At 51.8% G+C, this 14,564-nt stretch overlaps 4 protein-coding genes across 4 annotated transcripts; 3 read left to right on the top strand and 1 right to left on the bottom strand.

The window, feature by feature from the left end:
* Nucleotides 1–6,120: 6,120 nt before the first annotated feature.
* Nucleotides 6,121–6,785, bottom strand: LOC115641733 (histone H2A.J-like). The gene has a single exon (XM_030545087.1). The coding sequence runs from the start codon at nucleotides 6,751–6,753 to the stop codon at nucleotides 6,364–6,366; it is 390 nt and encodes a 129-aa protein (XP_030400947.1). The 5' UTR covers nucleotides 6,754–6,785; the 3' UTR covers nucleotides 6,121–6,363.
* A 321-nt stretch (nucleotides 6,786–7,106) lies between these two features.
* LOC115641736 (histone H2B 8) lies at nucleotides 7,107–7,532 on the top strand. Its single transcript, XM_030545090.1, has one exon. It carries the CDS (start codon nucleotides 7,135–7,137, stop codon nucleotides 7,513–7,515), a length of 381 nt encoding a protein of 126 aa, XP_030400950.1. The 5' UTR covers nucleotides 7,107–7,134; the 3' UTR covers nucleotides 7,516–7,532.
* A 2,226-nt stretch (nucleotides 7,533–9,758) lies between these two features.
* LOC115641737 (histone H4) lies at nucleotides 9,759–12,267 on the top strand. Its single transcript, XM_030545091.1, has one exon. It carries the CDS (start codon nucleotides 9,773–9,775, stop codon nucleotides 10,082–10,084), a length of 312 nt encoding a protein of 103 aa, XP_030400951.1. The 5' UTR covers nucleotides 9,759–9,772; the 3' UTR covers nucleotides 10,085–12,267.
* Nucleotides 12,268–13,444: 1,177 nt separating this feature from the next.
* Nucleotides 13,445–14,232, top strand: LOC115641699 (cilia- and flagella-associated protein 251-like; the record flags this gene model as incomplete). Its single annotated transcript, XM_030545029.1, has 4 exons — nucleotides 13,445–13,511; nucleotides 13,630–13,822; nucleotides 13,893–13,932; nucleotides 14,173–14,232. Coding segments are annotated over 4 exons (360 nt in total), but the record flags the coding sequence as incomplete, so codon positions are not given.
* Nucleotides 14,233–14,564: the final 332 nt, after the last annotated feature.

Here is a 14,564-nt window from a genome sequence, read left to right as displayed (position 1 = left end):
GTTAAGCTCTGGCTAATGATTGGCCAGAATTTGCTCTGCGGTGCCTCATTGGTTGGAGCGAAGACACGTCACATTATAGGGCGAGTCTGGATCTGTAAAAGCAGCAAAAAATCCTGTGGCACCTTATAGACTAATAACAGATGTAACACTAGTCTTTCAAATGCTTAACTTTGTGCCTCAGGTATGGTATTGTATTGCACAGAACATCCTGACTGGCTGTATCCAGCTAATTCATTATTATTTAACCCTGTTATTGTAGCAGTGCTTAAGGGCCTCAGCCAGGGTGGCCTCCACAGTGCTATCATAAAATAAATGACAGTCTCTTAGGCAGTTACAGTAAGAGACTAGTTTCTAAAGGACCAGTAGAGACCATTGGGGTCTGAATTCTAGCCCAACAGAAGCCACTAGCCTTTCCCAAAATCCTGTTTGAACTAGAGCACATGCATTTAGTAGAAAAATCATCCCATCTTGATTTTATAATTGCCAGTGCTAGAGACTCCACTATAACCCTTGGTAAATTGCCCCAATGATTAATTACCTTCACTGTTCTAAATATACACCTCATTTCCAGTCTAAATTCCCCTAGCCTAAGTTCCAGATACTGGATCTTGTTAGACCTTTGTCTGCTAGAGTAATTAGCCCATTATCAAATATTTGATCCCCAAGTAGGTACAGCCGCTCCCCGGGTTATGCAAGACCCAATTTACCAAATTCGCATTTATGGGAAAAGTTCCATAAACCCAAAATAGGATTTTTGAGTTGCAGAAATTTTTGCTTAAGGTACAAGTATACGTTTCCACCTCATGTAAAATTTGAGTTACACAAGGCTTTCCAGAACAGAACGATTGCATAAGTGGGAGGGTGTCTGTACTTACAGCGCATAGGGGATAAAAGTCACCCCTTAATCTTCAGTTTGATTGAGAGAGTCAATGGCGCTGGGGCACTGGAACAATTTGTATAGTGGGGGTGCTGAGAGCCATTGAAGCGAACTGTAACTGTGTATAATGAAAACCACTTTAAGCTGGGGATGGGGGGGGAAACACCCCACACACCCTGAGTTCCAGCACCTCTCCTCTAATGCATGTTTTCTGGTCTTTTAATCATGCTTGAGGCTCTTCCCTGAACCCTCTCCAATTTGTCAACATCCTTCTTTAATTGTGGGCACCAGAGCTGGACCCGAGATTTGAGCAAAAAGAACTGGAGTACTTGTGGCACCTTAGAGACTATAAGTTTCCGGGTGATAAAACCCACTTCATCAGATACATGTAGTGGAAAATACAGTAGGAAGTTATATGTACACAGAGAACATGAAAAAAATGGGTGTTGCCATACATACTTGTCACAGAGTCACAGGGCGATGCTCTGGAACTGCTCCCCACAAAGCCAGTCAGGACTTTGGGGAGTCTCCTCTCCCTTGGAGCAGACTTGTTCAGGGCAAGAAGCTCACACGTCTTCACCTCCTGGGTCTCTCCTTGGAGCATTCAGCATTCTCAGCCCCTCCATGCGCTTCCCACAGCGAGCCCACCACAGCGGGGTCCTGGGGAAGCCCCGGGGTCCTGCACCCCCACTTTGCAGTCAGACATGACTCTCAGCCAGCCAGTAAAACAGAGGTTTATTCGATGACAGGAACAGGGTCTAAAACAGAGCTTGTAGACACAGCGAGCCGGACCCATTCTGGGGGACAGTGAGCCAGACCCCTCATGTCTGCTCTGCACTTCACTCCTCGTCCCCAGCCAGCTCCCGACTAACCATCCCCTCCAGCCCCTCCTCTCTGCTCAGCCCCTTTCCCGGGCCAGGAGGTCACCTGATCTCTTTGTCTCCAACACCTTCAGTTGGCACCTTTGCAGGGGAGGGGCCCAGGCCATCAGTTGCTAGGAGACAGAGTGTCAGGCATTTAGGTGCACTGGCCCTTTGCTCTGCCAGATACTTAAGAACTGCCATGGGGACACTGAGGGCTTGTCTACATCAGAAAGTTGCAGCGCTGGTGAGGGAGTTACAGCGCTGCAACTTTGAAGGTGTACACATCTGCAGGGCACCACCAGCGCTGCAACTCCCTGTTTGCAGCGCTGGCCGTACTCCCGTTTTGTCTCGGGTGTAGAGGATCCAGCGCTGGTGATCCAGCGCTGGTAATCCAATGTAGACAGTTACCAGCGCTTTTCTTGACCTCCGTGGAAGGAGGAAGCCTCTGGTAATCAAGCTGGTTTCCTTTCCCGGTTTGCTCTCTCGGTCCCGGGGCCACCCAGCAAACCGCAGGGAAGGAGACCTGCTTGCTCGGGGTTCCGGGACGGAGAGAGCAAACCGGGAACGCCGCGGTTTGCTCTCTCGGTCCCGGAGCCAGCCAGCAAACCGCAGGGAAGGAGACCTGCTTGCTCGGGGTTCCGGGACCGAGAGAGCAAACCGGGAAAGGAAACCAGCTTCGCCGCGGTTTGCTCTCTCGGTCCCGGAACTCCGAGCAAGCAGGTCTCCTTCCCTGCGGTTTGCTGGGTGGCTCCGGGACCGAGAGAGCAAACCGCGGCGTTCCCGGTTTGCTCTCTCGGTCCCGGAACCCCGAGCAAGCAGGTCTCCTTCCCTGCGGTTTGCTGGCTGGCTCCGGGACCGAGACAGCAAACCGCGGCGCTCCCGGTTTACTCTCTCGGTCCCGGAACCCCGAGCAAGCAGGTCTCCTTCCCTGCGGTTTGCTGGCTGGCTCCGGGACCGAGAGAGCAAACCGCGGCGTTCCCGGTTTGCTCTCTCGGTCCCGGAACCCCGAGCAAGCAGGTCTCCTTCCCTGCGGTTTGCTGGCTGGCTCCGGGACCGAGAGAGCAAACCGCGGCGTTCCCAGTTTGCTCTCTCGGTCCCGGAACCCCGAGCAAGCAGGTCTCCTTCCCTGCGGTTTGCTGGGTGGCTCCGGGACCGAGAGAGCAAACCGCGGCGAAGCTGGTTTCCTTTCCCGGTTTGCTCTCTCGTCCCGGAACCCCCCTTGAAGCCGCCCAACAGCGCTGCAGTGTGGCCACATCTAACACCACTTGCAGCGCTGGTTGCTGTAAGTGTGGCCACTCTGCAGCGCTGGCCCTATACAGCTGTACTAATACAGCTGTAACAACCAGCGCTGCAAAATTTTAGATGTAGACATGGCCTAAGGCACCAACACAGTATTCAGAGAAAACATTAAGAACATTCCTAGTTCATCACAATACTATAACAAGAGTGATCAGTTAAGGTGGTCTATTATCAGCAGGAGGGAAAAAAAACCTTTCCTAGTGCTTATCAGGATGGCCCATTTCAAACAGTTGACAAGAAGATGTGAGATAATCCTGGGGAAAACAGTTTTACTTTGTGTAATGATCCATCCACTTCCCTTTTTAACCCTGTTCTAGTCCTGGCCTTAACAACCTCCTCAGCCAAGGAGTTCCACAAGTTGACTGTGCACTGCGTGAAGAAGAACTTTCTTTTATTTGTTTTAAACCTGCTGCCCATTCATTTCATTTGGCGACCCCTAGTTCTTGTATTATGGGAACAAGTAAATAATTTTTCCTTCTTCACTTTCTCCACATCACTCATGATTTTATAGACTTCTGTCATATCCCCCCTTCATCTCTTTTCCAAGCTGAAATGTCCTAGCCTCTTTAATTTCTCCTCATATGGGACCTGTTCCAAACCCCGAATCATTTTAGTTGCCCTTCTCTGAACCTTTTCCGATGCCAGTAGATCTTTTTCAGAGATGAGACCACATCTGTATGCAGTATTCAAGATGGGGGCGTACCATGAATTTATATAAGGGCAGTAAGATATTCTCTATCTTATTTTCTATCCCATTTTTAAGGATTCCTAACATCCTGTTTGCTTTTTTGACCATCACTGCGTGGACGTCTTTAGAGAACCGTCCATCGTGATAAATCTGGATAGGAACCATTTGAAAGCACAAATACATGAGTTACACCTCACTCAACTGCCTCAAAGGGTCACTTCCAGTTTTTTTCTGTGCAACAGGGGCAGGTTAGAATTTAATGAAGTCACAGGGCGGGTCTCTGGTGCTAAAGGCAGGAGGTGCGAGTTCCCCCTGCATGGAAGAGGCTCTTTGCCCAAGGAGGGGCAGAGACTCATTCCACAGTAAATCAAAAGGATTATGGGCTGAGTTGGTGAAGGCCTTACACGCAAGTTGTCTGTAGGTCTGTCTGTAACACAGTGAAGTTGGAATCTTGCATCCAGTCAATTCCAAACGTTCAGGAAATGGAAATAGTCCAGGCATCAGCGATCAGAATGATTTTGGAGGATGGGAAGAAGTCAGAAAGCCAAACAAGAGAAACATTAAGCTCCTGCCAGGTCTTTAGCACAGGCCAAGCCTTGCCTCAAGCATTTCTGCCTTTGCCTGTACATTAAATAACTGGTTGATGGTGCCCATTAACCCCCTTCCAGTATAACCATACACACACCCCATCTTATCCCTGCTTCTTCTCCACAAACCCTCCTTTTTTACACTGGCTGAACGTCACTCCGGGCTAGAGAACAGGGTGGCATTATTCCCTCTGGGAATGGAGGCCCCAGGGTCCAGAGCGAGTGGACTCCCTGAGGGGGCCCATGGCGAGAGACAGGGGTGCTAAGGCTCAGAGAAATGTAGTTCCAGGAGGCAGAGTGATTTGACCCGAGAAGGGCTTTCACACAGCAGGGAGTTCCCCGCAAAGACCGTACGGAGCCAAGAGTGGGCATGGCCTGTGAGTCCCTGACACCGACCAGTTAACACATTGATATGGCTATGCCAAATGACTCTTCTCCCACACAAAAATGGGGCGGGAAGGGAATGTGTTGGCATTGGGAGAATGTACAGCCCCTGACACAGGAAGAGAGAATGAAGGACCCTCATATTGAGGAAAAAGGAAATGTGGCATGCAGACACCCTCACTCAGAGCCCCTGCTGGAGAAAGGAGAAATGGGGGCACACAGAACTTGTGCCACAGAAGGGAGATTGGAAGGCCCTGATATGGGAGAAGGAACAGTCAGAAAAGGGTACACCCACCCGCACAGCGAGCACTTAATTAGGGTGCCACATTTCTATGAAACATTTCAGTGTGGCCCAGAAGGAAGAGGCTCTTCCCCTCCCTTGTGTTTTCTCCATGTAAACAATCATATAAAATAAAGCAGCAGTTTTCAAACTTTTCTGCTGGTGACCACTTTCACATAGAAAACCTCAATGCAACCTCCCTTATAAATTAAAAACACGTATTTAAACACCATTATAAATACAGGAGGCAAAATGGGGCTGGGGTGGAGGCTGACAGTTCACAGCCCTCCCCCCCATGTAAGAACCTTGTGACCCCCTAAAGGGTCCCGACACCCCATCTGAGAACCCCTGATAAAGGAAATACTTCACTCAACACAATCTGTGGAACTCCTTGCCAGGGGATGTTGTGAAGGCCAAAACGATAACATTGCTCAAAAAATAATTGATAAATTCATGGACAGGTCGCCAATGGCTATTAGCCAATATGGTCCGGGATGGAACCCAGAGTGTCCCTAGCCTCTGACTGATCAAGACTGGCAGTGGACAACAAGGGGTGGATCAATCACCTGTTCTGTTGATTCAGTCTGAAATACTAGGCACCCGCTACTACTGAAAGACAGGATACTGGGCTAGACAGATGATTGGCCTGAACCAATACAGCCATTCTTACATCATCAACATCCAGGTTTGGATTTTAATCAATGTGGCTCATTGTAATGACTCACTGTTTATTTCACATATGTTCCATAACATGCTCTCAGCTTGTGAAAAAATTGTAAACAACCACTTACTTTGTGAAAGCAGGAAAACGTGGGTAATGAAAAAAAATTAGTAACCTCCCTTTTTCTGCAGAGCTGTTACTCATATCCATCCTGCTGAACCAAGAGAGACTGAGAACGCATTCATACTGAAGCAGAAATGACAGAATGGGAGCAGGAAGAAGTATTGATTCTTGCATCTAGAGTCACTTGCTAAACTCACACCAAAATACAGAATGGAGTAATTATTTAATCTTAACCATTTTCTTGAGAAATACTTGGTTTTAGGTAAGAGGCAGCAATTGTACTGCCAAATTTAAGTACAGACCATTCTCCATTTTAGCAGCTGCATGTGGAGCATGTTCATGCATTTAACTCCAAAACTGAGATCGCTCTTTTAATAGAAAAATATAAACCAGTTTGACACCAAACCTCAGCTGCCTGGTAACAATCCAGCCAGAGTAAGTTACCCATACTCTGTTACGTGCATCTCTAAAATATCTACTTGTATTTATGCTTCCCCCCAACCTCCCACTTACGTTGTGTTCAGAGATCAGCAGCTCTTTTCGAACTTGTGGGTGGCCCTTAAAAGAGCCTTTGGGTTCCATGAATTCGAATTCTGGCCACTCACTTGCCCTTGGCTTTGTGGCTCTCGGTTTTCTTGGGCAGCAGCACCGCCTGGATGTTGGGGAGGACCCCACCCTGCGCGATGGTGACTTTGCCCAGTAGCTTGTTCAGCTCCTCGTCGTTCCGGATGGCCAGCTGCAAGTGCCGGGGGATGATGCGAGTTTTCTTGTTGTCCCGGGCGGCGTTACCAGCCAACTCCAAGATTTCAGCAGTGAGGTACTCCAGCACCGCAGCCATGTAAACGGGCGCGCCGGCTCCCACTCGCTCCGCATAGTTCCCCTTGCGCAGCAGCCGGTGCACGCGGCCCACAGGGAACTGCAGCCCAGCACGGGAAGAGCGAGACTTGGCCTTGGCCCGCACTTTGCCTCCCTGCTTTCCACGGCCAGACATAACGAGACTCCACAGAACAATAACACCCCTCACAAAACTCTACAAACACATGCTTGGAATTGTACGGGTCCAACCTTTTATAGGCTCGGGCAGATGAGCCACGCGACTTCTGATTGGCTCTCCCTGTATGATCCAATGAGAAAGCTACTTCTCTTCCTGGCCAATGGGAAGTAAAGATGCTGTGACTATCCAATAGGAAGTGCAAGAATTAGAGTCCGCGTCCTGTGTTGCTGGGTTGGCCTCGGGGGTGACGTGTAACTTGCTATCAGCCAATAGGAAAGGAAAAGGTAGGCTACCATATTTACATAGTTGCAGTATAAATAGAGGGTCACCGCTGCAGATTACGGTATTGTGTTTTGTAGGTTGTTTGTAGACTTCAATATGCCTGAACCAGCGAAATCTGCTCCCGCGCCCAAGAAGGGTTCCAAGAAAGCGGTGACCAAGACCCAGAAGAAGGGGGATAAGAAGCGCCGCAAGACTAGGAAGGAGAGTTACTCCATTTATGTCTACAAGGTGCTGAAGCAGGTTCACCCTGACACCGGCATCTCTTCCAAGGCCATGGGCATCATGAACTCCTTCGTCAACGACATCTTCGAGCGCATCGCCGGGGAGGCGTCTCGCCTGGCGCATTACAACAAGCGCTCCACCATCACCTCCCGGGAGATCCAGACCGCCGTGCGCCTGCTGCTGCCCGGGGAGCTGGCCAAACACGCCGTGTCGGAGGGTACCAAGGCCGTGACCAAGTACACCAGCTCCAAGTAAACGGGGGCTGTGCCTCTCCAGGAAGTTGTTACACCTAAAACCCAAAGGCTCTTTTAAGAGCCACCTACTTTCTCAATGAGAGCTTGAGTTACTGTTTCACTCTCAGAAAGTAACTAAAGGCACCATTTTAAAACGTGTTTTGAATATCTAGGATAGCCCTAGTCCTGTGCTTTGTTTCTTGAGATTAACACCGATTCAAGCGTATCGTGTGATCATTAAGGAGGGCTTCATAATGCTGTGAATACCTTAGGTATTGTCTTGGCTACTAAGAATATGCAGTAGTTAGATAGGTAAACGCTACAGGAAATGCAAAACCCTGCACTTCTAGGGGACACGTGTTTAGGTGAATCAACATGAAATGTCTCCTTGTGTGTCCTTTTTATTTCATATAGCTCAGAAGAGCTCTCGTCTTTATTCCTTTCATGCCTGAAACCCAGTGTGTTCTATGGATGGTCTTTTACAGACAAAATAAATCAAAGGGTTTTTTGTTTGTTTTTAACACCAGATTTTATAGGGACAGGGTCAATGAATTATACCCTAAACCAACTTTTCTCAGTTTCCCCAGGAGGGGAGAGAGCTGCTATTCATTTCCCGGTATCTTCAGGTGGTTTGTTTCCCAGATGACTGTTAACAATCTCTATTAAATCTGCCTTTCTAAAACCGGATTTGGCGGCTTGGGGAGACTGGAAGGGGAGCCGCTCATTTGCGTTTGTTATAAAAACGGCGCCAAAAGCGGAGCGGGGGAGGGAGATTTCCCGTTTGCGACCATGTGACAGCCAGATGTTGGAACAACTGATGAAGCCTCATTCATCTCCGGTCGGGGGGGGAGGGAAACTCCAACCATATGCACCCCAAGGAAACCACCAGCTCTGGACTCACCCCAACAGAGAGAAATCTCAGCGAGAAGGCAAATCTTTGTGATCTCAGTCTGGCCAACCCCAACTGTTCAAAAAGCGGGAGACAGATCACGGGATGGGCTTTAAAAATCATGAGATTATGTCAAAATAATAGAATGTTTATTTGCCTTCAGCTTTTTGAGGTGTGTGTGTGTGTGTGTGTGTGTGTGTGTGTGTGTGTGAGAGAGAGAGAGAGAGAGAGAGAGAGAGAGAGAGAGACATTTTGAGGCTTCCTAGGATAATCAGTGGCTTTTAGTCAGGCTGGGCAGGGATGGTGTCACTAGCCTCTGTTTGCCAGAAGCTGGAAATGGGCGACAGGGGTTGGATCACTTGATGATTCCCTGTTCTGTTCATTCTCTCTGGGGCACCTGGCATTGGCCACTGTGGGAAGACAGGACACTGGGCTAGATAGACCTTTTGTCTGACTCAGTCTGGCCGTTCTTATGTTCCTCCACATGCAGAAAAGCTAGAAACTTATTTTTTTCCTTAAGAATGAAGGCTGAAATCATCCCATTATCCTCCTGGCTGCGGGGCGGGGGGCGCTTTAAGGAACACAGTAATTCTCACCAGACTCATGACAAAATGCTCCTGCAAGCTGGCAACACAGTGTGGCCTCTCAGAGGTGGAAATTCAGCTTCCTGCAACACCCCCGAGTCTGGAGTCGCCCAAAGACCAGGGACAAAGCTACAGTAAAATGCCCGTTTTCTAATGCACCAATAACAACGCATTTGAAAGCAGGACGTCGATCGCCCCCTTCCCAGGAGGCACACAGAGAAATCGGAGGGCACAGGAATCGGGGAGCGGTTTGTGCTTAGCAGACTGCGCCATGGACTGCATAGTCCACCTGTAAGCTGGAGCCCTGGAGAGCTGACTTGCAGGAGCCTCTCTGCGGAAGGAAATTGGACTGATGTTTATTTCCTAGTGTGCAATGGGTGAATATTCAAAAGCGGTGGGGTCTCCACAGCCACCGCAGTGCGGGGGGTTGCAGGGAGGGTGGATCACCGGCTGTGGGTGCTAGTCAATGATAAATAAACCCCTGCGTTCCATTACAGGTTTTTTGGGGTGCTTGGAGGGGGTTTATCGCCCAGCCCTGTTTGCAGTTTCCCTCTGTGCCATACTCGAGCGCCAAACTCCATTTTTTTAATTTCAAATTACCCGCGTAATGTTATGATTGGCTGAGAGGCGAAGGCTGCCTTCTCTCATTGGTGAGAACCGAAGCGTCCTTCCGTCAGGGCGAGGGGAGGGGGAGGCGCAGGCCGTGGCGGCAGTTCTCACTCAGGTCGGACTCTGTGCTATATAAACACTCGCAGGCTCTTTCATTTCTTACACAGCGGTGGTGTTGTGAGCTGATAGTGGTCGCTATGTCAGGTCGTGGTAAGGGCGGAAAGGGGCTGGGTAAGGGAGGTGCTAAGAGGCACCGCAAGGTCTTACGAGACAACATCCAGGGTATTACCAAGCCTGCGATCCGCCGCTTGGCTCGCCGTGGTGGGGTAAAGCGCATCTCCGGGCTGATCTACGAAGAGACCCGCGGGGTGCTGAAGGTTTTCCTGGAGAACGTGATCCGCGATGCGGTGACCTACACCGAGCACGCCAAGCGGAAGACGGTGACCGCCATGGATGTGGTGTACGCCCTGAAGCGCCAGGGGCGCACCCTGTACGGCTTCGGCGGCTGAATCGGCTTTTGATCCCCTACAAACTTTCTAAGGCCCTTTTAAGGGCCACCCACTGGTGCATGGAAAGAGCTGGGTTCGCTCGGCCTGGGAAGCTGAAAGGTCAGACTGTTCTGGAGCTACCGCCCTGATGCGAGGGTCCCTCGCGGTGGTGGGGTTTCTGTTTAAATTACGTGGGTTGGCTGCTATGTTGCACCCGGCTTCCAAGGAGGGTCTTCTGGGTTAATAGGTTTTTAAGTGCACCAACTCCAATGCACGTTTCAGAGCTCCCTTGCTAGTAGTTTCTTCCTGGATGCTTTTCTGAGTCTGTTGTTTAATCTTTGCACTAATTCACCCTGTTCCTGTTAAATATTAGTGCTATACTCGTGTATTAACGGCCAAGGTGATGAGAGGATCCCCACGACCATCCACTGCTTAATTTGCAAGGGTGGGTGTTGCTCTTTTTTTTTTCTTCTATAACCGATGGGGCAAGGCCAGGGGTGCTGGGGCTCTGAATTGTTACCGGTGCTTGGCTGCAAATTAAGCCCTAACATCCACTGGTACCTTTGCAATGGGGGCACAATTGTCTCTACTCAGCAGGTGCTGAAGGGTTGTAGCTGCCCTGTCCTTCCTTCCCCCCACCCCCTCCAGCAGCTCATTTGGTGTTACAGCAAAGGGGGATTGGACTAGCATCTACTACCTAGAGATCCACCTTGTGCTCACTGGGATACACAAAGCTGTTGTCACATCTGCGCAGCGGGTTCGTCTGCCAGGACCGGGGCCACCCACTGATTCTGCAGTGCTGCTGTCCCTGGCTTCGTGCGAGCTCTGGCCTTGAGGGTCAATTCCTGCCTGGCCTAGGAAATTCAGACTCTGCCTCTGGTTACATTCATGCTGCTATAAAACTTCTCAGGGCAGCTTATGGGTGGCTGGTGAGGTTTTTGCCCCAGCACCCAGGCACTTTGGCTGCTCCCAGAGCTCTCTTGGTTTTTCCAAACTCCCCTGTGAGCTGCCATGCTCTGCTTCACTCTCTCGCTCTCGTGGCTGCTCCACCAGGCGCTGGGGAAGCTCCTGGGGCCCCAGGAAGGTTGCTGAATGGTCTGGTGCAATGGAGGGGAGTCTGTGACACCTGGAAGTGTAGCACAGTGGGGATGGCCTGGGCCCCCTGCTGAGCCCCAGGCCGTATAGGCTCCCCAGGGTGAGGTTTGCACAGAAGAAGCACCATTCTTGTGTCCCATTGTTGTTTCTGTCCCTAAAACTGGGCACCCAAATTCTCAGTAGAGCCCAGGGGCAGGGGGCCAGGAGCCCAGAACTCCCAAGTCCTGCATAGGTGAGTCCTGGGTTGGTGGGGGGGTGCCAATGGCTGATACATGACAGCATCAGAAGTGCCGGTTGACCCACAGGGTTGTTAGCGTGTTCACGATTCAAATCTGCATTAGAACTTGAAGCTGGCCTGGCCCTGCCCTGATTAAAAACATGACCCCCAACTAGTGAAACAGAAAATTTATTGGCGGGGGGGGGGGCAGGAGGGGTGAAAAATCAAGTGCGGCAGGAGGAGAAATTGGGAGCCAGAAACAGGTTCCCGCCTTGGGAGCAAATCATTTCACAGGACACCAAGGAGCATTTCAACGGAGCATCCACCACGCACCATTGCGCCTTGCCATAGGGCAGGCTGCTGATTTCTAGCAAATACTCAAGGCCCTAGCAAAGTGTCATTTTCCACAAGTGCCTACAGGCAGCTGGTTGTCAGGGGACAAAGCGTTGCCCGAAAAGCATCGTTTTTGTCATTGGCAGCAGGTGCAGCAGCCAGAAAGGAACCGTGGGCATCTGATTAGCTGCAATACAGGTGTGAGGAACTGTCCTTTCGGAAGAATGGGACCAGTTCACAGACTCTGCTTTGCCCCAACATTTCCCCCCTGCCTCTAGGGCCCGGCCTAGCCTTGTCTTCGTATGGGACCCCTGCAGCACTATCGGGTGAATCCTCTGCAAGTACCATACCCCCTACACAACCTGCCGGATGCACTGGGGCACTGGCTGCTCCCCGCCCCCAACATTTAAACCCCACCGCCCCCCTCTTTCATGAACACGGTGCTAAACACCTGGCAGCAGCTAACAGCCCAGGGCTCCTGATGCGACTACCGCGAAAGGGAACAGGCTTGCAAAACTCCTGCCCCCCCACACACATACAATAGAGACTGGGTTGACAAGAGAACAGTCATGCAGCAGGGTGATGTATCGGGGATAGCGAGGGAGGGAGGATGAGATGCAGAGATGCTCCTAGAACAAGCTGCTGATTGTAGAAAATCAGGGAACAGGAGGAGATTAAATAAGCAGCCCCAGTCCCTAAACACTAATACAACACCCCCGGACCAGCCCCCCTCACCCCTAATACTGCTCCAAATTGCAGCTCTTACCCAGAAAGCCCCTGACCAGCCAGGGGGGGCCCAGTGAGGCTATGTCTATACTACAGCTACCGTTGGGGACAGATTCATTAAGAGCTCTCTCCCGCCGTCGGCTTGGAGCGGCTCCTAAAAAAGGGCCCTGCCCGCTGGGCAAAAGGGGTGAGCCAAAGTGAGCAAGACAGCGTGCAAACAGGCGCAAGCAAGGGAAAGACACAGGGCAGGGCGAGGAAAGAAAAAAGAGACATGAGCGCAGAATTCACGTCCCCCGCAGATTTTCTTCCCCCCGCCCCATAGAATAATACAAATCCAAACTGGCCCCTCTCTCGCCAGGGCTGGCCGTTCTCGCTTCTGGCACCACAGCAGCCCCTGGTGGGCGAAAGGTGTCATTGCCGCGCCTCCCCGGCAGAATTGATTATTCTACGGGGCGGGGGAAAGAAAATCTGCGGGGAACATGAATTCTGAGCTTCTGTTTCTTTTGTGGAAAAAGCCAGGGAGAACGATTCTCCCACTTGTAAAAGTGTGTGTGTGGGAGGAGGCTTCCCTGCCCTGCCTTCAGGTTCCAGCAGCGAGCATGCGGCCAGGGGAGAGACAGAGAGAGAGAGAAAGCGAGCACGGCTAGGCCAGAAAGGCAGGATGAGCAAACAGGCCGAGCAGGAGCGAGTGAAAGAATGAGCAGAGAAACAGAGCGAGCGAGCATGCAGCGATGGGGAGAGCAAAGGGGCATGCAAGGGAGAGGGTGCAACAGCAGAGAACGAGATTAAGCCAGAGCAGCAGGATGAGCAAACCAGAGCAGAGAGAGAGCCGATGGCAAGGCAAGTGAAGAGCAAGCAGAGGAGAGAGCGTGCGAGGAGCAAGCAGGGGAACAGAGCAGCAAGCAGAGGAGAAAGCGAGCGAGGAGCAAGCAGGGGAGAGAGCACATGAGGAGCAAGCAGAGAAAGCGAGCGAGGAGCAAGCAGAGGAGAGAGGGAGAGAGCAGCAAGCAGGGGAGAGAGAGAGCGAGGAGCAAGCAGAAGAGAAAGCGAGCGAAGAGCAAGCAGAGGAGAGAGCACGTGAGGAGCAAGCAGGGGAAGAGAGAGCAGCAAGCAGAGGAGAGAGCGAGCGAGGAGCAAGCAGGGGAAAGAGGGAGAGAGCAGCAAGCAGAGGAGAGAGCGAGCGAGGAGCAAGCAGGGGAGAGAGGGAGAGAGCAGCAAGCAGAGGAGAAAGCGAGCGAGGAGCAAGCAGGGGAGAGAGCGAGCGAGGAGCAAGCAGAAGAGAGAGCAGCAAGCAGAGGAGAGAGAGAGCGAGGAGCAAGCAGAAGAGAAAGCGAGCGAGGAGCAAGCAGGGGAGAGAGCGAGCGAAGAGCAAGCAGAGGAGAGAGCACGTGAGGAGCAAGCAGGGGAACAGAGCAGCAAGCAGAGGAGAGAGCGAGTGAGCAGCAAGCAGGGGAAGAGAGAGCAGCAAGCAGAGGAGAGAGCGAGCGAGGAGCAAGCAGGGGAGAGAGGGAGAGAGCAGCAAGCAGGGGAGAGAGCGAGCGAGGAGCAAGCAGGGGAGAGAGCGAGCGAGGAGCAAGCAGAGGAGAGAGGGAGAGAGCAGCAAGCAGGGGAGAGAGCGAGAGAGCAGCAAGCAGGGGAGAGAGCGAGAGAGCAGCAAGCAGGGGAGAGAGCGAGCGAGGAGCAAGCAGAGGAGAGAGGGAGAGAGCAGCAAGCAGGGGAGAGAGCGAGCGAGGAGCAAGCAGAGGAGAGAGGGAGAGAGCAGCAAGCAGGGGAGAGAGCGAGCGAGGAGCAAGCAGAGGAGAGAGGGAGAGAGCAGCAAGCAGGGGAAGAGAGAGCAGCAAGCAGAGGAGAAAGCGAGCGAGGAGCAAGCAGGGGAGAGAGGGAGAGAGCAGCAAGCAGGGGAGAGAGCGAGAGAGCAGCAAGCAGGGGAAGAGAGAGCAGCAAGCAGAGGAGAAAGCGAGCGAGGAGCAAGCAGGGGAGAGAGGGAGAGAGCAGCAAGCAGAGGAGAAAGCGAGCGAGGAGCAAGCAGGGGAGAGAGGGAGAGAGCAGCAAGCAGGGGAAGAGAGAGCAGCAAGCAGAGGAGAAAGCGAGCGAGGAGCAAGCAGAGGAGAGAGGGAGAGAGCAGCAAGC

Source organism: Gopherus evgoodei, unplaced genomic scaffold (assembly GCF_007399415.2).
Source record: "Gopherus evgoodei ecotype Sinaloan lineage unplaced genomic scaffold, rGopEvg1_v1.p scaffold_35_arrow_ctg1, whole genome shotgun sequence".
Taxonomy (NCBI): domain Eukaryota; kingdom Metazoa; phylum Chordata; order Testudines; family Testudinidae; genus Gopherus; species Gopherus evgoodei.
Note: the sequence above shows the minus strand (reverse complement) of the source record. Positions and strands in the feature narration are given on the sequence as shown.

Excerpts from the sequence above, each read along its gene's own strand:
- LOC115641733 (XM_030545087.1), bottom strand. The coding sequence starts at position 6,753 with ATGTCTGGCCGTGGAAAGCAGGGAGGCAAAGTGCGGGCCAAGGCCAAG.
- LOC115641736 (XM_030545090.1), top strand. The coding sequence starts at position 7,135 with ATGCCTGAACCAGCGAAATCTGCTCCCGCGCCCAAGAAGGGTTCCAAG.
- LOC115641737 (XM_030545091.1), top strand. The coding sequence starts at position 9,773 with ATGTCAGGTCGTGGTAAGGGCGGAAAGGGGCTGGGTAAGGGAGGTGCT.